We start from the raw sequence: 22349 nt of genomic DNA on the forward strand, positions 1-22349 counted from the left end.
CATGCTGAGGTCTTAAGAGCCGAAGCTGGATCTGAGAGAAGTTGGGACAGGGCCCTAGGCAAGTCCCAGGCAAGGTGGCCTTGGAAAGCAAGGAGCGATCTAAACAATTAATCCCTGGGACTAGTTAGAGAGCAATAATTAATCCCTAAATAAAGGGTCTGCCTCAGATTTCAGGTACCAGCCAAGTCAGCATGTGGCGAGATCCACTGTAACCATGGTGAGTGAGGGAGGGAGCCTTTTATGGGACATAATGGCCCGAATCACAAATGGAGACACAGATACACTGATCTGGTATCTCTCTTCCCCCACCCATCTCCTTCCATAGGTGGAATGCGTTTCACCTGATGGAAAACTTGAACCTCTTCAAGCATATTCCGAAAATGAGAAGTGGTTTCCCATGTCTGTTTCCCTGGCCTGAATCTTTGCCAGCACCCTAGGGACTTTATCTGGCCATAGCTTCACTGAAAGTCCAGCTGCTCTCATGTTACAGGTTGTCTGTTCTGGCCGCAAGGATACAGAGGTGGGGCGATATCTCAGTGGGTCAGAAAGAATAGGAGACACTTCAGGATGAATGAGATTCACAGGCAGGGTCGTAGGAAGTCAGAACACTCTGGGTTGATGACCCATCACTTGAAGGACTCCAGGTCAGGGCACAGATGGGGAGGTGCTGAACTGGAGGAGAGCCTGATCGTCTCTCACCCCAGGTGTCCGGGAGAGCCTGGCTGGCCTCTAGTTCTCTCAGCATGTCAGGAGCGCAGAAGTAAAAGAAATAGCAGGAGTGGGATGGAAGGAGGAGGTCCGAGTTGAGAAGTGCAGTGTGTCCTCTGTGGATTTGCGTTGGCTGTGAATTTGGTAACAGTGAGTAGTCTGAATAGTCCCGTCGCTGGCAGGAGGTCTGGCCACATAGGTACTCTGAGTAGCCAACTGAGTCACGTGCGTGGTGGGTACTGGACAAGTGACTTTGTATTTAAAGCTTTTTTTTAAAATTTACTTATTTTATTTATTTTTGGCTGTGTTGGGTCTTTGTTGCTGTGCGCGGGCTTTCTCTAGTTGTGGTGAGCGGGGGCTACTCTGTTGCGGTGAGCAGGCTTCTCATTGCAGTGGCTTCTCTTGTTGTAGAGCACGGGCTCTAGGCACGCGGGCTTCAGTAGTTGTGGCACACGGGCTCAGTAGTTGTGGCACGCAGGCTTCAGTAGCTGTTGCACGCGGGCTCAGTAGTTGTGGCACGCGGGCTCTAGAGCGCAGGCTTAGTAGTTGTGGCGCACGGGCTTAGTTGCTCCGCGGCATGTGGGATCTTCCCAGACCAGGGCTTGAACCCGTGTCCCCTGCATTGACAGGTGGATTCTTAACCATTGTGCCACCAGGAAAGCCCGTGACTTTGTATTTAAAGGGCCTTGATCTATGTCCTCCAAAACCAGAGGACAGCCAGGAGCTAAGGATGGAAATAGCACAGCTGAGAAACTCATGAGGAAGATATTAATAAGAAGTGGCTGGAGCTGGGCTGGAGCAGGAGCTGAAGTACCCCAAGAAAGTGACAGCATCCACCAGCATCACCAGGATGGCTTCATCTTCATGTGAGGAGTGTAGGTCAGAGAAGAAATCCAAGGATGTTTAGGAATCAAGACTTGGTACAATCCTTGCACCACCTGTCACATGTGGTCACATAAGGCAGGAGGTGAGTTTTAACATAGGGCCACCTGAAGCCTTGCACACCTGTTTGGCTAGAGTTTCTAATTAGGAAGGAATGATGGATAAGATACCGCACCTGGTCAGAGGCTGCCCCTACCTGGGTGTACTGCCATACTGCTTTACCCTCCAGGCACAAAACCATCAGTGATCCCTTTTCCCACTCACCACCCTCCCCAAACCCAGAGCTTTCCGTGTCCTGATATTACTTTCAGAGCAGAATGAGAAAGCCTGGAGTCCTCTGGGTTGAGAAGGAACTTTTCTAGGAGGGGCACAGCAGGAGTATGGCTTTGCTGGGGCCTTGACCCAGGCAGGGCAGGTAGAGTTCTGTATTTTCGGTTATAAATAACTTTTTCAGCTAGCCACAGCTGAGTCACCGGTCACTCACAAGCTCTGTTGATCTGCAAGAAACACTGGCAGGTAGGCCTCTGAGCAGACAGCAGAATAAGAGCCAGGCATCAAATGCATTGCTCGGGCATTGGTGTGGCATAAGGACAAGAAGAGTTTGTAGGACTGAGAGCGGGACCAGGGCTCAGGATGCTGAGGCCAACCTGGGTTTTAGGGGGAAGCTTCCATCCCTCCATCCCTCCATCCCTCCCCGAGAGAAGAGACTTTGGCCCCAGGTGGGCTCTCTGAGGACTCAGGAGGCAGCACTGGTGTGAGGGTTGTCAGGAAATGCTCTGGGCCATGAACTGGGAACATAAAGACAGAAGCCTCCAGCCCCAGCAGGAGACCTCAGAAAGCAAAGTTCAGCCTGAACCCATCAGGGGAGCAGTTAGCAAAAAAAAAAAAAAAAAAAAAATCAGATTTCCAAATCAGGCTCCCCAAGGTCAGGGAAGCAGATCTGAGAGGCAGAAGAGAGGGTTTATCTAAGGTGGTGTGGCTTTTATTTTGTGTACCCACAGGTGGACGCTGTTATGGGGCTACAGGGTTCGGGTGGACCTAAATTAGAACTTATTTTCCTCCTCAAACCTGCTCGTCCTGAGTTTCCCACCCAGGTGAGCAGTGCTTCCATGCGCTCCATCAGTCTGAGACTCCCTGCTTCCTGCATCCCCTACAGACCTTCTAAATATTTTTCAAATCCATCCTTCCTTTTTAGACTCATTGCTCTGGTTTGGGCGCTAGTCAATTTTCACTTAATAGACTTTTTTTAAAAAATAAATTTATTTTATTTATTTATTTTTGGCTACATTGGGTCTTCGTTGCTGCGTGCAGGCTTTTCTCTTGTTGTGGCGAGGGGGGCTGCTCTTCATTGCGGTGCGCGGGCTTCTCATTGCGGTGGCTTCTCTTGTTGCGGAGCACGGGCTCTAGGCGCGCGGGCTTCAGTAGTTGTGGCACGTGGGCTCAGTAGTTGTGGCTCGTGGGCTTTAGAGCACAGGCTCAGTAGTTGTGGCACACGGGCTTAGTTGCTCGACGGCATGTGGGAATCTTCCCGGACCAGGGCTTGAACCTGTGTCCCCTGCATTGGCAGGCGGATTCTAAACCACTGCACCACCAGGGGAGCCCTCACTTAACAGACTCTTAATTGGTCTGCATGCCTCCTCTCTTGCTCTTCTTCAAACCATCCACAGAATGGTCTTTCAGCACTGAAGCATGATCATGTGCCCTGCTCAGAATTCTTCTCTGTGCCAGGATAAAGCCTAAACTTGGTGTGTTGCTTCTACAACTTGTGCCCAGGAAGACACATATGCTTCCGCCCAAGTTTAGCGCTTCCTCGAATATTTCCATTCCTGGTTGTCTGCTTTTTTTTTTTTAATTTGCTATTTTAACCATTTAAAAATTTTTTTCTTTTGAAAAAATTTTTGGCCATGCCGTGCCACGCCATGCGGCATGCGGGATCTTATTTCCCCAACCAGCGATCGAACCCGTGCCCCCTTCAGTGGAAACACGAAGTCTTAACCACTGGACCACCAGCGAAGTCTCTCAGTTCTCTGCTTTTCATAATCTCTTTTGGATCTGAAAGTGGTGGCTCAGAATCATTCGCAATAATGTGTGGTCTTTAGTGTTTGGGAGGTGAGTTTGGACTTTTGGACTCAGTGTCATTTCTTTGATTTGTGCCTTGTCCTCAGTCAAGTGTAAATTGTTACAAAATATTTATTATTATTATTTCTTAATTCTTTTTGCCTTTGACCTATGATAGCCATGGTGACAACAGAGGTATCCTGTACTGTTTCCAGTAACAGATACTTAGACTCTGATTCTGATGGGTGGTCTTAATGTTCTGGAGCAGATTTCTTCCACAGCATAATTGTTTGGAGGTTTTATTTACTCACCCAGACCCAACAATCCAGATTTGCTTACTATCTCTTCTGCTGTTGCTTTGACTTTGCTTATGAAAAGCTATATTGGAGATTTGGCCTATAGTCTGGCAGTCTGGTGGATGTTTAGGACCTATTTCAGACTCAGGTAATGAATCATACACTCTGGCTATATCTGCAGTAGGGTCACATTGATGACAAGTTTTGATCCTGAGATTTGCTCTGAAAAGTATTGGAGGCAAATAGGAATATGCATAATGTTTTTCTAGCACCTCACACATCTGACTCAGAAAAGAGTTAAGAGGCTTCAAAAACTAGAGACCGGAGTCCTGCTTTGCTGAGGGATAAAATGAAATATAGAAAGAACTATGATGGTGAATTCCCAAGGTTACATATCAAGTTGGTGCCAGAAAGAGAAGCAGCACACTTCTGCTGTAACCAGTGAGGACAATGCCCCTCTTTCCCTTCCCTCATCTTGATCTTTGTCAAATCTCACTCCATATTTTGTTTCACTTACCTCTCTATCAAGCAATTTCCCTTATCAGTGGATCTGCCACCAAAGCCCAGCTTTTAAAAAAGGAAACGATAAAACAGATGCAAAAACTGTACTAGGGCATTAATCTACAGGTAAAATCTTTTTACAGGGAACTCCCAATTAAATGGAATACATTTTTTGTTTGAATCAATTTTGATTCACATTTTGTTGACTCAATTATTTCTTGAACTAAGTGGACTTGGAAAACTTTTATAATCAAAGTGTTCATTTTGTGCTAACAGCTTTGTTTTACTGGCATTTGAATTTGTGTGTGTGAGACATTCTGTCTCTTTTATTCTGAGATGTCCTGATTTACTTTAAATATTTCTTTCTCCATTTATAGCATCTTATCCTTGAATAAGTTCTTATTTGAAAATGCAAAAAGTACTTTCTTTTTGGACTAGATAATACCTTCCATATTTTTCTCACATTTATTCCCAGTTCTTCAATTCCCTTCCCTAAGCAACCTGTTACTATTTCTTTTTCTTTTTCCTATTTTTTTTTTTTTTTTGGCCGCACTGCGCGGCATGTGGGATCTTAGTTCCCTGACCAGGGATCAAACCCCCGCCCCCGGCATTGGAAGCGTAGAGTCTTAACCACCGGTGGACCGCCAGGGAAGTCCCCTGTTACTATTTCTTAAATGTCTTTCCAGATATATTTCCTCCATACATAAGCATTATATTTGTGTATACATATATATGTGTTTTTCTCCACTTAAAAATTTACAGGTGGTAGCTTAGTCTTTCCTACCTATTCTGCACCTTACTTTCTCTTGTGCTACATCTTAGAGGTATTTCATATCAGTGCAAGAGATGGTTAATTTTATGTGTCAACTTGACTAGGCCACAGTGTGCCCAGGTATTTGGAGGCAGTATATTCCTCATTTGGGTGTGTTACTCTGGCCTGTTTACTGAGTGACCACAAAAGTTGCTGGTTTTGAGTGGGTCCCCGAACATGGGAAGACTCTGCAGAAGGTCCCGGCTGCTGTACAAGCTGCCCTGTCCCTTGGGCCATATGACCCATCAGATCCGATGGTGCTTGAGGTAGGTCACTGGCAGATGGGGATGCTATTTGGAGACTTTGGCAGCCCCTATAGGTGAGGCCTGCCATTCTCTGTGGATAACTACTCTCCTTTGGAGAAACAGTATGTGGCCTGCTACTGGATCTTCATAGAGGCTGAACACTTGGGCCACCATGCATCAGTTACCATGCTCCCTGAGCCGTCCATCATGAACTGGGTGTTATCTGCCCCACCAAGCCATAAGGTTGGGTGTGCACAGGGACACTTCATCATCAGGTGGATGTGGAATATATGCGATTGGGCCCAAGCAGGCCCTGAAGGCACAAGTAAGTTACATGCTCGTGGAATTCACTGGTTACCATGTTCCTCACCATTCTGAAGCAGCTGGTTTGGTGGAACGGTAGAATGGCCTTTTGAACATTTAGTTTACAGCACTAGTTAGGTGGCAGCACTTTGCAGGGCCGGGGCAAGGTTCTCCAGAAGACTGTGTATGCTCTGAATTAGCATCCAGTATAAGGTGCTGTTTCTCCCATAGCCAGGAGTCATGGGGCCAGGAATCGAGAGGTGGAAATGGGAGGGGCACCGATCACTATTACCCCTAGTGACCCACTAGCAAAATTTTTGCTTCTTGTTCCCACAACGTCATGCTCTGCTGGCCTACAGGTCTTAGTTCCAAAGGGAGGAGTGCTTCCACCAGGAGAAACAACAGTGATTCCATTGCACAGGAAGTTAAGACTGCCACCTGGCCACTTTGGGCATCTCATGCCTCTGAGTTAACAGGCAAAGAAGGGAGTTACTCTGTTGGGTGGAATGATTGATCCTGATCACCAAGGGGAAATTGGACCACCACTAGTCAACAGTGAAGGTAAGGAAGAGCGTACCTGCAATATGGGAGACCCCTTAGGGCATCTCTTAGTTATCATACCCTGTGATTAAGGTCAAAGGAAAACTACAATAACCTAGTCCTGGCAGGACTACTAATGGCCTAGACCCTTCAGGAATGAGGGTTTGAGTCACTCCACCAGGTAAAGAACCACGACCAGCTAAGGTGCTTGCTGAAGTCAAAAGGAATACAAAAAAGGTAGTAGAAGAAGGTGGTTATAAATACCAGCTATGATCACATGATCAGTTATAGAAATGAGGGCTATATTGTCATGAGTATTTCTTCCTTGTTATGAATATATGTGTGTGTGTTTGTATTTGGCAAACATCTTTGTTCCTTTTATCTCTTATTTCCTTATAACATAAAATGTATTGACTTTATATTGTAGTATTTAAGTATTGTTAATTTTACATCATCGTACTTAAGTTACGGGATATCAAGGTGAGTAAACATCCTCAACGACTTTACCGTCTCTTATGGGGATGGAGTCAGTGCATTTTTGCTTGTATACAGGATACTTGTATCATTTTAGGCAGGATTATGATCTTGTTATTGTCTTTATTTGAAGAGTAAGTATGGTTTAAGGAGATGCATATGGGTGCCAAGTTGACAAGGGGTAGACGTGTGATGTTTAATTTTATGTGTCAAATTGACTGGGGCACGGAGTACCCAGATATTTTTTTAAAATATTTATTTATTTATTTGGTTGTGCCAGCTCTTAGTTGCGGCAGGCAGGCTCCTTAGTTGTGGCATGCAGGCTTCTTAGTTGCAGCTCACCTGGCTCCTTAGTTGTGGCACACGGGCTCCTTAGTTGTGGCATGCAAACTCTTAGTTGCGGCATGTGAACTCTTAGTTGTGGCATGCAGGCGGGATCTAGTTCCCTGACCAGGGATCGAACCCAGGCCCCCTGCATTGGGAACACGGAGTCTTAACCACTGTGCCACCAGGGAAGTCCCAAGTACCCAGATATTTGGTTAAACATTATTCTGGGTGTGTCTGTGAGGGTGTTTCTGGATGAGATTAACATGTAAAACAGTAGACTGAGTAAAGCAGATTGCCTTCCCAATGTGGGTGGGCCTCATCCAATCAGCTGAAGGCCTGGATAGAATAAAAAGTAATGGAGAATTCACTCTCTCTGCCTGTCTTAGAGCTGGGACATAGGTCTCCTCCTGCCTTTGGACTCAATACAGACTAGAACTTACACCATCAGCTCCCCTGATTTTCTGGTCTTTGGACTCAGACTGGAACTAACTATACCATCAGTTCTTCTGAGTCTCCAGCTTGCTGACTGCAGACCTTGGGACTTCTCAGCCTCCATAATCATGTGAACCAATTCCTTATAGCAAATCTCTCTCTGTATTGGTTCTCTTTCTCTGGAGAGCACAGACTGATACAGTGTACATAGAAATCTCCTTAATTCTTTTCAATGACTAGATTGTATCCCAAATGATGAATGTGCCATCCTTTAATCCTCCTCATTGATACATAGTTAGGCTCTTTCCAGTTTTCCAGTCTTTTTCTGATTTCACCAGTGTATCAATAACTATCTGTACACATACATCTTTGTGCACTTATGCTACTATAACTGAAGACCAAGGAATGTGATTTATGAATCTTAAAGGTGACAAATATGTATTTGTTCTGTGCATGTTTTGTATGACATCATGTGCCTTAGAATGCAGTTTCCCCAAAGGAAAACTGTAATGTGTATGTGCTATAAATGTCAGGTATGTTGTGGCTCCTTAACACATATTTTAAAACAATAACAATTTGCAGAATAGCAGGTCAATTCATGTAACATAACTAGCTAAATACCAGTTGGGACATTTTCTTTAAGTGGGTCTCTTGAACCGTGTATGCAGAGAGAGTACTTTCCATAAGCCAAAGGATGTTGGCTATTCTTTACAGGAAGCCCAGTGAGTCTCCTCAGGCTTCTTCTCATAACAAACACCCACTAGAACTATGATTTTGGAATCATTTCCATTGCAAATCCCCTCTTTCCACACCCCTTTAAAAGGCAGCTGCAGTATTTGGCATCTAACCAAGGCCTGCTGCACCAACAATTCTCTAAATTTTATTTATATTTCATGTGCGGTATGTTCAAACTCTCACTTTCCCAGGTGCCAGATGCTGGTTTGGACACACTCCAGTAGAAAGTGTTTTCCTGTCAAATAATAAAAGGAAAATGCTGAACATACCACCTCTTTATACAGACTTGCGTATAGTATACCAAAGTTAAGTACTCTAATAATGACTTCACTATTTCCCCAATTTGCAATCCCCCCTAATTCCCTCCTCACCTCCCTCCACACCAAATACTTTGTCCCTCGTTTTCCATAGGATGCTTATGGTTCTCTTCCATATCTTCAGTGTTCACTTGAAAATGTCAGGGTGTAGGAATCTATCTGTCTCACATGCTTTGGATGGGGCCTGATGTAACCCACCCACGGGTGTTTCAAATATGATTTGGATGAGAAAATAAAACACTTTAACCCACTTTCAGTATTTAAAAAGATATCTAACAACTTAATGTCTGCTATGTTAATAGCTTTTACATGTTTTCACTAAAAAGTGATGCTTTCCATGTGTTGGATAATAATACTGTCCCTGCAGTCGCACAGAATTTTGGCATGACACTAAAAATGAGCTTGGAATTCGCCTTTATCATAGGTTTCTTGCCTGCCTAAAGGCAATCCTCAGTCCAAAGATCCTACTTGTGAAATGAGCAGCAGTGTTAGGTGGATACTAAGAAAGTGGATATCATTTCAAGAGATTGCCAGTCTGCTCGTGGCGTCCACCTCCACCTCCACCTCTTTCACCGCTTTATGTGGTAACATTTCACTGAACTGAAAAATAGTACAATTCCATGTTCTATCCCAGAAAATTGGGAACCTTAAGCGTGAAGATTTATGTGTGTGCCAAAAGCTTGCAGTTATATTCTGAGGTTTAAATGAACTTTTGTAAAGCAGGCTATGATTTGTGTGTGTGTGTTTGCGTGTGTGGAAAGCCGCTATAAAATATAAACATTCTGCTTGGCTGCCAGTATCTCGTTTTCTTTTTCACCCTTTCCACTAGATGGCGGTAGATGCCCAAGAAATAACTTGCAAAGGGCTGGTGGAGGGCTGTGAGAGGGGCGTCCCATCCTTTCACTGGGCTGTTGGTAGCTGAGCTGACACACTGTTGTTCCTCTGCTGCGGGTGGACATGGTGTACATTTTATTTTTTCGACTGTGTGTGTGTCGGGGTGGGGAGGCCGGAAGACTTGCCACAGATCACCTGTTTAATCCAGGTTCTCTCTAAGCATAGGGTAGCGTCTTGCCAGCTGGGGAAAAAAAAAAAATCCCTAGAATTTTTCTCAACTATCAACAGATTTAATAGAAGCCACGGAACCGGTTCAGGAAAGCAGCCAGCTTCGATTTAGAGATGCCGTGGCATCTGGTCCCTATATTTGTGGAGATGGAAGAGAGCCAATCGCTGGTGAGGAATGGCCGCGGCGACCTGGGGACTGAAATCCCACAGTGAGACCTGCGATCAACCCACAAGTACTTATGGTGGATTCCCTCCCATGTGCCTAGCTAGATCAGAAGCTACACAAGAAATAAAAGAGGTGGCGTCCTCCAGTCCTCTTATAGTAGAGAACACAAAACATACAGAGAAGTAAGTGCCGAGCAAGACCTAGCCTGATGAAGGTAACAATGTGTGAAGATGGAAAGTCCTCCGCCAGGGTTGTCTCCCGAGCACTTCGGCCACGCGGCGGGAGCCCGCGCCCCCTACGCCCTCTGCAGCAGCCAGTGCCTAGGCGGCTAGCACTGTTACAAAGGGGGCGTGGCGTGGGCGGGCCCCACGGGCGGGGCTTTCTTTTCCCCAGTGCCCGCCGCCGTCGCCGCCGCCGCCGCCGCCGTCGCCGCCGCTGCCGCCGCCTCTGCCCGCCGCGCGGACCGAGGGAGCGCGGTCGCCGCCGCCTGCCTGCCCGGGTGCCCGCGTGCCCGGGCAGCGGTGGGCCAGGATGTCGGGTTTCCTGGAGGAGCTGCTGGGCGAGAAGCTGGTGACGGGCGGCGGCGAGGAGGTGGACGTGCACTCGCTGGCTGCCCGCGGCATCTCGCTGCTCGGGCTCTACTTCGGCTGTAGCCTGAGCGCCCCCTGCGCGCAGCTCAGCGCCAGCCTGGCCGCCTTCTACGGCCGCCTGCGGGGGGACGCGGCGGCCGGGCCAGGGGCTGGGGCCGGCCCGGGGCCGGGGGCCGGGGCGGCGGCGGAACCCGAGCCGCGGCGCCGCCTGGAGATCGTCTTCGTGTCCTCGGACCAGGACCAGCGGCAGTGGCAGGACTTCGTGCGGGACATGCCGTGGTTGGCGCTGCCCTACAAGGAGAAGCACAGGAAGGTGAGCGGCGCCGGCCTCGTCGGCGGTGCCGGCCTCGTCGGCGTCCCCGGCCTGGGTGCGCAGCCCGCGAGTTCCCGGGAGCCGGGTCCTCGCTGCCCCCTCCACCCCCCGGCGCCCCCTCCGACCCCTCCTCCGTCGTGTACGAGCTTCCCCTCCTGCCCCTCAGCGTCCCCTGCCTCTGCCCGCCTCCCCGTCCCGGGACCTCGCCGGCTAGCGGCTCCCGCGGCAACTACTCGGTGCCGGTGCCAGGCCGCGCCCGCTGGGGAAGTTTGAAACCCCCGGGACCCCGACTCGCGTCCTGGGGAGTCGAGAGCCCGGTTCCCCCATGGTGGGAAGCCTCGCGTAGGGGGTGGCTGCGCTCGGGGGTCGCGACTCGATGACCCCCACCCCCAGGCAGAGGCGCGGGGAGGGGCCGCTTCCTTCCCTCAGCGCTAGACTCCCCGCGGATACCTGTGGTGGTGGGGGAGGGCGCAAGCCCCCTACCCATAATGCCTGAACCAGGAAGTTTCCTCTCTTTCCGAGAGAAATCGGCTTGCCTGGGGCTCCCTCCGGCTGTGGCCGGGGACCCGGAGGCCGAGGCCAGGCCGCCAGCCGCCCTTGTGGGGGGGGGGGGGTCGGCCGCTGACCGTGGCCTCGGGCGAGAAGGGAGCTCGCTCGTCTGCCTTCGCCTTCCCTCCGCCCCCCACCCCTGCCCCGGGCTGAACTAGTGGCCCCCGGGGAGCTTTTCATTGTCTGGCTGTCCAGCCATCCTCTCTATATGCCTCTCGGGCACCGGACCAGACCCGTCCGTGCAGCTCTTAGTTACTTGGTTGGTGGGCCAGTGTTGCCTTGACATCGAATTAAATGCTGAACCGATCCCATAGGTGCAGATTGACCGGAAGAACAAGGATTGGGGGAAATTTATACCTCTCTGTCAACTTCTCATCTCCCGCCGCCCCCCGCCCCCACCCCACCCCGTTTGCTGCTGAAATTAGCTTGGATTTTTGAGTGTGTCTGTTGGATGAAGATGTCTGTTTTAATAAAACGAATTCAGGAAATTTTGCCATGAATCGAAACAGAAAAAGTTTTGGAGCGCTTTTGCTTAATTAGTATGCCTGATGCAACGTGTGAATCCAGCCCCTTCCTTTCCGGAGGAAACTCTCATTTTATGGAGTGGACAGGAGAAGGGCTCTTCTGGGGGCGTTTAGGGCTGCCATGTGCTGCTTTAATGTGTACAGAATCTTGTTGAGAAGCATGATTTAAACTTAGTGAGAGTAGAAGGCTTAGACTGTGACCCCATATGTCTCGAGTAAATCATCCATGGAAGCAGTGTAAGGTACAGACTTGGTATTTAAGGTATGAAATACAGTTTAACAAATACAGTTTGTAAATTTAACATTGGAGAAACATGGACTCACTAACACACAGAGGCAAAACTTGGCGTTTTAACCACTTTTTAGGTGATCTTGCCCATATTTGATTTATATGGTGCCTGAATATGAATAGCCAGTCCTTTTTTGCTTTAAAACATGGGAATCCTTTGTTTTCCTTGGTGGTGGTTTTTATGATCCTTTTGGGGAGGAGTAATGTCTAGAAAGTGAATTATCAAGAAGTATTTTCATTGTTATGTCCATTTTCTGTTGTAGACCAAAGCCCATGTAAAATAATGTCCTTATTGGACAGTACAAATGAATTCTAGCTTTTGCAAATACACAGTGATGGTAAAATGTTACAGACCTAAGGCATATTGTTGTGTTTTCCTCCACAACAAGTGGGGGAAATAAATTTGCTGGATAGTAAAAATATGGGGCAAATTGAGATGTTTTGTAAATGCTTAAAGCTTTTTTTCCAAAAAGGAGAATATCTGATATGACATAGGCCGTGCCTAGTTCACTGCGCTCTGGCCAGTCCTTTTGCATGAAAAAAAAGTGCTCTGTGGCTCCAGCCTGGACTTGCTAATTCCCCCAGTATGAGAGTCTGGATGACACAGGGCAGAACCTCATTTGAAAATACAGTTCAGATTGCTGGCCCGTGCCCAAACCATGGTGCGTTAGCATCTTAAAAATTTATTTTTGCTCAGAGCTTTTCTGACTCACATTCTACAGTTCACTTTGTTGTCTAAAACAAGTCCAGGGCTTCCCTGGTGGTGCAGTGGTTAAGAATCCGCCTGCCAATGTAGGGAACACGGGTTCGAGCCCTGGTGGGGGAAGATCCCACATGCCGAGGAGCCCGTGCGCCACAACTCCTGAGCCTGCACTCTAGAGCCCTGGAGCCACAACTACTGAAGCCCACACGCCTAGGGTCCGTGCTCTGCAACAAGAAAAGCCACCGCAGTGAGAAGCCCGCATACCTCAAAGAAGAGTAGCCCCCGCTCGCCACAACTAGAGAAAGCCCACGTGCAGCAAGGAAGACCCAACGCAGCCAAAAATAAATAAATAAAATAAATACGTTTATTAAAAAAATAAAACAAGTCCAGTTTTTGAGGAGGTAGTTTCTGCTCCTTGATGTTCATGAATAGGCAACTCAAGATTTGATCCTAGAAATATTCTTATTTGTGGTGATATACCAGGTAAAAGAACTTCAGCTATGTTTCATATGGAAAATATACTCTTGGAAATTACAACAGCTATGTACTCACTTTGGAAGAAATTATTTTCCCCCTTGAAACCAAAGAGATGTAAAACAAATTCCTTTTCTGTAACTTTGAGTTTTTGTCTCTCTTATTTGAAATTGGGGTGCTTAGAAATCTGTGATCTTGGGATGCCAATTCTGTGATAACAGCAGTGAAAAACCCAGGGCACCCGCGGTTCAGGGTGCTCACTGGCTAGACAGCTTAGCTTCTTGTTGATGGATTCTGTCCATGTTGTTTCACCAACTATAAAAATAGCATTAAAGGAGAGAATTTTGTTTTTACACTGAAGGGAAACCAAAGTTCCAGATTACTAATTTTTTTAAGTTCTCATTAACATTTGTTCTTAAATCCATTGGTATACTTCCCACTGGGATAACAAAGGATATGGTTCTAATTAGTTACTGGCTGGCATTTCTCTAAAGAAAATTGAAAAATTATGGTAGGGAAAGAAAATGCAGTGTGGTATTTCTCTTTTTCTTCTTTTATTAATTTCCCCTTTATATAGTAAGAAAGTCTCAGGATGGCCGAGAGTTTAAAACTGCGTTTTGCATGGCTCCTCTCACCTTGCTTGGAACTGTGAGAGAACACCAAATAACAGGATTCCAGCATCTTTTTAAAAAAAATTCTTTGTGGAAGGTTGTCCTGTTTCTACTTGCTTTAGTGGTTGGTACAAAAGTAATTGAAGCTTCACTTTTTGGCTTCTAAGCACACATAACGAGCTGTATAGAAATTGTAATTAGATGATAACAGAACTTTGAGTGCTTTTATAAGAGCCGTGTTTTCAGGAAACATATAATCTTGAAGTTAAGGCAGTTAGATTTGTTTCAATAAGTAGGTTTGTTTTTTGTTTTGTTGATAGGCATTTTTCAGATTTCTGGAGAGAAAATGTGATGAATAGTTGGAAAGTGGTGAAGATTCGGACTTTTGGGATTTGATGTATCCCTTTAGACTAATATGGGTTACTTAGTTGTCAAAACTGGAGAGTTGATCTTTGGGATCTGCTTCAGCATCACAGAGGAATGCACTGGTTTTGGTATTAGAGACACAGGGCTCAGCTTTGCCTGGGCTGGATGCCTGATGGAAAACATTTGGTCAGTGTGCGTGCCCTGACATCAAAAGATGCAGTACCACTGGTCTTTTTTTTTTTATATATATATAAATGTATTTATTTATTTTTCGCTGCGTTGGGTCTTCGTTGCTGCGCGTGGGCTTTCTCTAGTTGCGGTGAGCGGAGGCTACTCTTCGTTGCGGTGCGAGGGCTTCTCATTGCAGTGGCTTCTCTTGTTGCAGAGCCCGGGTTCTAGGCGTGAGGGCTTCAGTAGTTGTGGCTCACGGGCTCTAGAGCACAGGCTCAGTAGTTGTGGCGCACGGGCTTAGTTGCTCTGCGGCATGTGGGATCTTCCCGGACCAAGGATCAAACCCATGTCCCCTGCACTGGCAGTTGGATTCTTAACCACTGCACCACCAGGGAAGTCCAGTATTGCTGGTTTTGATCTGGACAGGTCTGGTGGGCTCTGGCGTGGTCCCAGAACTTCCTGCCCCACTGAAAAGGGACGAGAAAGTCAGAGCAGGAGAGCGGCAGAGTTAGGGCCTTTGGTCTAGCATCTCTGGTCCACCTGCTCCGGCCAGGGGAAGTGGTATCTTCCTGTACCCCGCCAGGGTTGTTTGCTCTGGGTGATTCTGGTTCAGACTAAATCAGAGGCTTGGCCTAGAATTCACCTGAATCACTTTGGCTCTTTGGATGGGGTGAGATTTGGTACCAACCCCGACAGTCTTACAGCTCTATCTCTCCCAGTGCTTTCTCCCTCAATCCAAATACCCTAGCCACTAAGAGAGTGATTTCTACAACACTGACAAATGACTTTCGAGGTGGTAAAAGATGGCAAAAAGGCACCGCTTTGAATATTGGCGTTTTCTGCCTTCCACATAAGGAGCCTGGACCAGCCAGGACAGGCTCCCTCTGTTGACTGTGTTTCCAGGACTTGGATCCATCTAATAAAAGACAACAGTCTGATTAAAGTAATAAGAGCAATTTTCCTTGAGAGGCTTTTTCCTCATTCCATTATTTGTAATGTATTTTTTAATCTCATTTTTCTTCTCTGCATAATGAAGCTGTCTAGTGTAATGGCTGAAAATACAGACTCTTGTCCTTTAGATCCTGGCTCTGCCATTTATTAGCTGTGTGACCTTGTGCAAGTTATCCTATCTCTCTGTGTCTCAGGTTCCTCACCTATAAAATAGAGATGACAACAGCACCTGCCTTACAGCATTGTTGTAAAGATGACACAAGATAATATACACGTGCCTGGCATATAGTACATGCTCAATAAGTGCTAGCAATTATTATTTGTCAATAAATGACCATGAACTTCAGTAATTCGTTTTATAGTGTGAGCCTTTGGAATATATCACATTACAGAATTCCAAAACTGTTATGAGGCATATTTTTAACTTTTCAAACAAATGACTTTTATAAGCATACAAGGGGATATGAGCAAGGAGTTGAAAGAATTGCCCTAGAAGAGCTTACAATGGAGGAGAAAGATCTAGAAAAATGAAACAAAAGCAAATGAATATAACAAACATCGTTCCTTAAAGTACTGATAGTACTGATATTTATTGAGCTTCGTACTTATATCTGCCAGTGAAACTTGAGACAGCAAATCAGGGAAGCCAGGCATGATACAGGAGAACAGCTTTCAGATGATGGGGCACTCTTCTTGAGAGAGATTAATTACGTGCTTGGGTGATCGTTTTTGTGGTTTGCCAAAGCCATTAGGCGTGTCTTCTGCTGATCCTAGCTGCTCAAATCTGGGCGGCTTGGGGGTTGCAGGATCGCTGCTCTTTCGCGTGGGAAATGGACGGTGCCCGCTCTGGTCTCTGGAGCTGTAGAAGCCTCACCCCCGTAACACGGAGCCACCTCCCTTCCCAGCTCTGGAATGTTGTAGGATAGGTTTGTTCAGACCTGTCGCCATTTGCGGATTTAATACTTGTCTTCTAGTTAGCGGCTCAGGCCTGATGGACCAGCTGTCCACAGCTTTTGTTGATCCATTTGTCTCCTGATACGGGTTGGGATATGAACCAGAGCACAGAGGAAAGCAGTGGGTTTTGAGGTTAGGGTCATTGATTTCATTTACCCGTTTCCTCCGCCCCTACCCCCTTTTTATCACTGTTCCTTGTGGTTTGAGGCCTTGTTTTAATATCTGCGCAAATTGGAGAAAGAAGGCTTTGTGTTGTATACAGCTGGGGTGGGGGATGAACAAGTCCCTCAGTTGGGGGGATGGCCGGGGGTGGGGGTTCTTCTTTATTTACTGTTAGGACCTGGGACCCCAGGGTTCCAGCTTGCCCCATTCTGAACTAGTCTGGGCTCCTTACTGCACGATTTTGTTTCGGGGGAGAGTGTAAGCTTGGCATAGGATGTGTTCTTTTTTCATGTTCTGAATCCCCAGTGGTGCTCAGTGTTAACCACCGGGGTGTTTAGGTTTCTGTATTTCATTAATTTATCATTATACTTATTCAAAGGCACTCAAAGAAAAGAGCTATGAATTCAGAATCTTTTTGCTGATCCTGACTTTTACGAAGCTCTTGCATACTGTTGCTTTACATCTTGCCATTATTTAAAAAGTGACTAAGGGTTCTTGAGTCTCAGGAGTCATCCTTGATTCTCTCCCACCCCTCACATCTAAAAGGCACTGAGGGATTTCCCTGGTGGCACAGTGGTTAAGAATCCGCCTGCCAATGTAGGGGACACAGGTTCGAGCCCTGGTCTGAGAAGATCCCACATGCTGCAGAGCAACTAAGCCCGTGCGCCACAACTACTGAACCTGCGCTCTGGAGCCCGTGAGCCACAACTCCTGAAGCCCACGCACCTAGAGCCCGTGCTCCACAACAAGAGAAGCGACTGCAATGAGAAGCCGGTGCACCGCAACAAAGAGTAGCCCCCGCTCGCCCCAACTAGAGAAAGCCCGTGCGCAGCAATGAAGACCCAATGCAGCCAAAAATAAATAAATAAAATAAATAAATTTTAAAAAATAAAAAATAAAAAAATAAAAGGCACTGAGCCCTGTTGATCTCCTTAACAGTTCTCAACTCTGACCCTTTCTCTCCATTCCTACCATCACTGCTTGAGTTCATATTTCATCTGGACCACAGCAGCCTCCTCCATGGGCTCTTTGCTTCCAATGCTGACCCCTGATTCTCAAGACTAGAGCTTCTCAAACTGTCTATAATCAAGGATCAGTTTCCTTTTGTTGTGTTAGTTTCCAATCAGTCACACACCCATACGTGGCCCTGTTATACAGGACTACTGTACAGCTTGAACCACATACAACTCCCCACTGGATTGACAACACACAGACTGGTCTCTGTCCTGTTCCACAAGATGAGACCATTGGTCACAAGCTTGGATGTTGCTGGAATGTTGAGCTGCTGTAAACAATTCTAGGTGCTCACTCTCCATTTTTGGACCTACCCTGTCATGGACCAGTAACAAAGAACTGATGGATTACTTCTGGGCTACAGACCCACCTTGAGCAGTACTGCTCTGGACTGTTTCTGGAATGGAATGACAAGTTCAAAAACACAACTTTGATCTTGTCATTCTCCTGCTTAAGAATTTTTCAGTACTTCTTCATAGCCTCTGGGGTCAAGTCCAAACTCTAAAGCGTGGTCCCCGACTGTTCTCCTGCCTCTTCTCCCACCGGGGCAGTGTCCTCTTTCCTCCTACCTGGCTGAGTTTGGATCTTTCTAAAATCAGTCCTGGTTTCCCTGCTCTAAGAAGCTTTCCTGTCTCTTTCCTCTCTAGGTGGGATGCTTTTGTGAACATCCATAGATGGAGTACATAGATGTCTTAGCACTTAGCCTTTTGTGATTTTTTTTTTTTTTTTTGGTCTTTTTCATTTGACTCTAAGCTCCTTGAAGACAGAAACCAGCCAAAGGGAGGGGAAGATGATCAGTGTTTTGGTGCTGACAGTCAGATAATATGGTCACAGAAAGCATGTTGTGTGAGTTGGAATGCGCACTTTCACTGGTACTTAGCTCGATTTTAACATTTAATATTAGAGTTGGACCCTAATTGAATTGTATAATTGTATATACCCACAGTATGTGGCTGTTTTTGTTTCTTTTTTTTTTTTTAATCAGTCATCAATTTTATACACATCAGTGTATACATGTCAATCCCAATCGCCCAATTCTGTTTTTGTTTCTTAATAAGTGCTTTCAAGAGTACTTCCATGAGCAAGTGAATGTTTAACTCTGTTGCCCTGTAATTCTGTGCTCAAAAATAGAAAAAGACTCGCCTCTCCATTTTTGAAACGTCAAAAATCTTAGTCAGTTAAAAGCTGCAGGCCTATCATTCCATGCTTTTATATTTCCTAAATAGTTTGTGTTTCTCTAGCATCTTTCTTCCAAGGAACTCAAACTGCATGCATATTATGTCTTCCAGCAACTAGTCATCAGTAGCTATTAAGCATTTTAGTTTTTCAAAGTATGTTTGAGTTGGAGAATTGATTCACAGGGAACCAATTATTAGATCAGGGTCTCAGTGTTGGAAGAAAGGGCTCAGCTGAACTCTCTTAAATTCAACTCGGTCCTTTCTGTTCAAGAAATTGGATCTTAAAAAATGTGCACATCAAACATTCTCCAGGGAAGAGGAGGGAGCCGCAACTTCTCTTTTCAACAAATCGCTTTCTGAGTGGATTCACTCTAGATAGACTCTGAAATAAGATAGAGATAGTTTAACCACTTAAAACATTTGCTGTTGCTGGGAAGACAGGAGAGCCAGAACCTCTTTTCTGTTGCTGCCTTTCCGTGGTGGTGGTTTCTAAGGGCCTTTTAATCATTTGGCTTTTTTTAGATCAGCCAGTGAAGTGTCCCCAACTCCCCTTCATCCTATGCAAAGCCTTGGGGCTGCTTTCGTGCTTTTATTCAGAGACAAAATTGAACTTCAGGTATCCTGCCGAGATCCTAGGACTAAATCAGTCCTCCCTTTTATGAGGTTTTCAGAAACTGCTGTTCTAACTTCCAGTGAAATCTCAAACATGTGCTTTCTGCTTTATGACAAGTAAGAAGTATAGTAATTGAAAGTTGCTTGAGTGCTGTTATTCTGTAGTGAAACCCTGTAATGGAAACTTTTGTTCTGTGGCATCTGTGATTAAATGCAAACATAAATTTTCTGCTGCTTGCTGGTCATATAACTCTTGGACCAGATATACAATGGATTTTTGTATGAACTACACCTCAGAAAACCCTTTTTAAAAAACAATTTAAGCTTAAAGTTCAGCATTCCTTTCTAGTACATCTATCACCCACTCCCCTTCAGATTATTTTGAGACCCCAGTTACAGGTAAATTCAAGTAATATTTCTACAGTTAATAATGCTTTTATCTTGGATCATTGTTGAGTAGTCATAAAATAGGGTGTGGTAAGTTTTGCTGTTCTAGGAATAGAATTTCCCTCTTTGTTTTCCTAGGAGAATTTTATCGAGATGAATCGGTTTTTTACAGTTTTTTATTTGTCTTTTTTGGTCAATATCCCTGGGATGAAAATCTGAATGGATTGAGTGTGCTTAAAATCAGAAGGTGCTGCCTTTTTTCCCCCTTGTACGTGATCAGGTCAAGACAGTTTTCTTTTGATCGTGGTGGTTCACAGCACAGCTGCCTCATCTGTTACTCATTTTTTAGGGTTTGATGTGAAATATAAAGATTGGGCAGAACAACGTGCAATAGGCAAAATCACAGTGTTGCCCTCTGAGCTCTGAATGGCAGTGGATGTGGGTCTGAGAGCAGCCTTCTTTCACCTTTGGGCACATGCTTGACTGCAACTTAGAAAAGTGTTTAAACCCACAGACCTTCAAAAATACCCCATTATAAGCGGATGTTTAAAATCTGTTGCACAGTGCATAAGAGTATGGACTCTGGATCAAGTTTCCTGGATTTGAATCCTGTCTCTGTCACTCTCTAGCAATGTGACTGTGACACAAATTACCTAACTTGTGTGTCTCTTAAGTTTCTGGTCAGTAAAATGGAGATAATAGTATCTACTTTATAGGGTTGTATTGTTAAGGATTAAATGAGTTAATATTTGAAAATTGTTTAGAACAGTGCCTGGTACATAGTGTCACTGGAATGTGTACCCAGGTGCTTGGTTATGCCATTCCATTTTTTTTTAAAGATTTAATTTTTATTTATTTTTGGCTGCGTTGGGTCTTCGTTGCTACGCTCAGGCTTTCTCTAGTTGCGGCGAGTGGGGGCTACTCTTCGTTGCGGTGCGCGGGCTTCTCATTGAGGTGGCTTCTCTTGTTTCGGAGCACGGGCTCTAGGCACATGGGCTTCAGTAGTTGTGGTGCACGGGCTTAGTTGCTACGCGGCATGTGGGATCTTCCTGGCCCAGAGATCAAACCTGTGTCCCCTGCATTGGCAGGCGGATTCTTATCCACTGCGCCACTAGGGAAGTCCCTCCATTTAAAAAAAAAATGATTTATTTAATTTAATTTATTTGGCTGCACCGGGTTTTAGTTGCGGCACGTGGGGTCTTCGTTGCCGTGTGCGGGATCTTTAGTTGCGGCATGCAGGATCTAGTTCCCTGACCAGGGATGGAACACGGGGTCTCCCCTGCATTGTCAGCCTGGAGTCTTAACTGTTGGACCACCAGGGAAGTCCCCATTCCATTTTTTTAAATGGTTATTCAGATTATAGGAGAGAAGAATTCTCAGCTTTTTTCTTTCTTTGTATCCCCTTTACCTTCAACACCTGGCTCTTTCCTTCTAATGGCCTATCATGTAATCTGGTGTCTCTTCAGTTTCTTACTAGGACTATAATCATTCTTTGTCAGTTGTTGACGTGATGACATATCCATGTCTTTGAATGTGGGTATGATTCTAGACTATCTCTATGACTAATTGAATGCTCACTTTTACTAAGTGGCTTCTATTTTCACTTTTGAGCTGGGAAAGGAGAGGGGAGAGATACTGGTCTGTGCCTGTTCCTCCCGCCATTTTTTTTTTTTTTTTTACCTTTTTATTATGGAAAACTTCAAACACCATACAGGTGGGGAAAATAGTATAGGGAACCCCCATGCACCCAGCGCCCAGATATAACAATCAACTCAGGGACACCCACTGCCCCCACCCCTCACTGGATTACTTTGAAGTCACTCCCAGACATCATATCACTTCCTTCTTAAACATTTCACTAAGTAACTCTTTAAAAAAAAAATAACCACAACATCATATCATACCTTAAAAATCTAATAATTCCTTCATATCGGCATATATCCAGCCAGTATTTCAATTGTATAATTGTCTCATGATTTTTTTTTTTGTTGCAGTTGGTTTGTTTGAATCCAAATAAGCTCTCCACTTTGCATTTGGTACCTGTATCACAAATCTTTCCCCCCTCTCCTGACCATTTATTTGTTGTTCCCTTTCATTTAAATTGTCTTTGTCTCTGGGTCTGTCTACTTGCCACATTCCCAACCTTTTCTTAGCTGTATTTCCCTCTTTATCTAGGTCTGTGGAATATTGAGTCCTAGGTTCAAAAGGGTCCTAGCCTCCTGTATCTGAGAAGTCCAGGTGGAGGGGGTCACCTTGGGGGCACAGGTGGCTCTGAGGCTGACAGTCACATCACACGGTGTTGATTCACAGACCTTTTGGTCAACAAAACTCCAAAGTCTTTTTCACCAACCTTAATACCTGAACAAATGAGAACAGAGTCCCAAATATTGTGTCTGTCACCTTTAAGAATCAGTTTATTGAGATTTGATGAGTTTTTGCAGTCTGTTGAAATATTTTTTATGCCTGTGTGGTCATCCACTATGATCATAGCCCCTTCTGACCTTGAACTATGTGATCCCTTCCAGACCTTGTCTATGTCTGGTGATGGAGTCCCAGGGCACATGGCTAGGGGCTTCCTCTGGGCTAATAATGGTCTGTTGGTTAGTTGTTCAACCAACTTCAAATCCAGCCAGTTCTAAATCTG

The 22349-nt window shown here is 45.6% G+C and overlaps 1 protein-coding gene across 1 annotated transcript in view; it reads left to right on the forward strand.

Annotated features, from left to right (window-relative positions):
• The first annotated feature begins 10252 nt into the window (after nucleotides 1-10252).
• NXN (nucleoredoxin) overlaps nucleotides 10253-22349 on the forward strand; it is a 140762-nt gene continuing 128665 nt past the window's right edge. Inside the window, exon 1 of the mRNA XM_082370724.1 lies at nucleotides 10253-10760. Within this exon, the coding sequence (XP_082226850.1) occupies nucleotides 10389-10760 (372 nt within the window). The 5' untranslated portion in view covers nucleotides 10253-10388. The remainder of the gene's footprint in view (nucleotides 10761-22349) is intronic.

This window comes from Balaenoptera borealis (genome assembly GCF_965194805.1).
Source record: "Balaenoptera borealis genome assembly, chromosome: 20".
Lineage (NCBI taxonomy): Eukaryota > Metazoa > Chordata > Mammalia > Artiodactyla > Balaenopteridae > Balaenoptera > Balaenoptera borealis.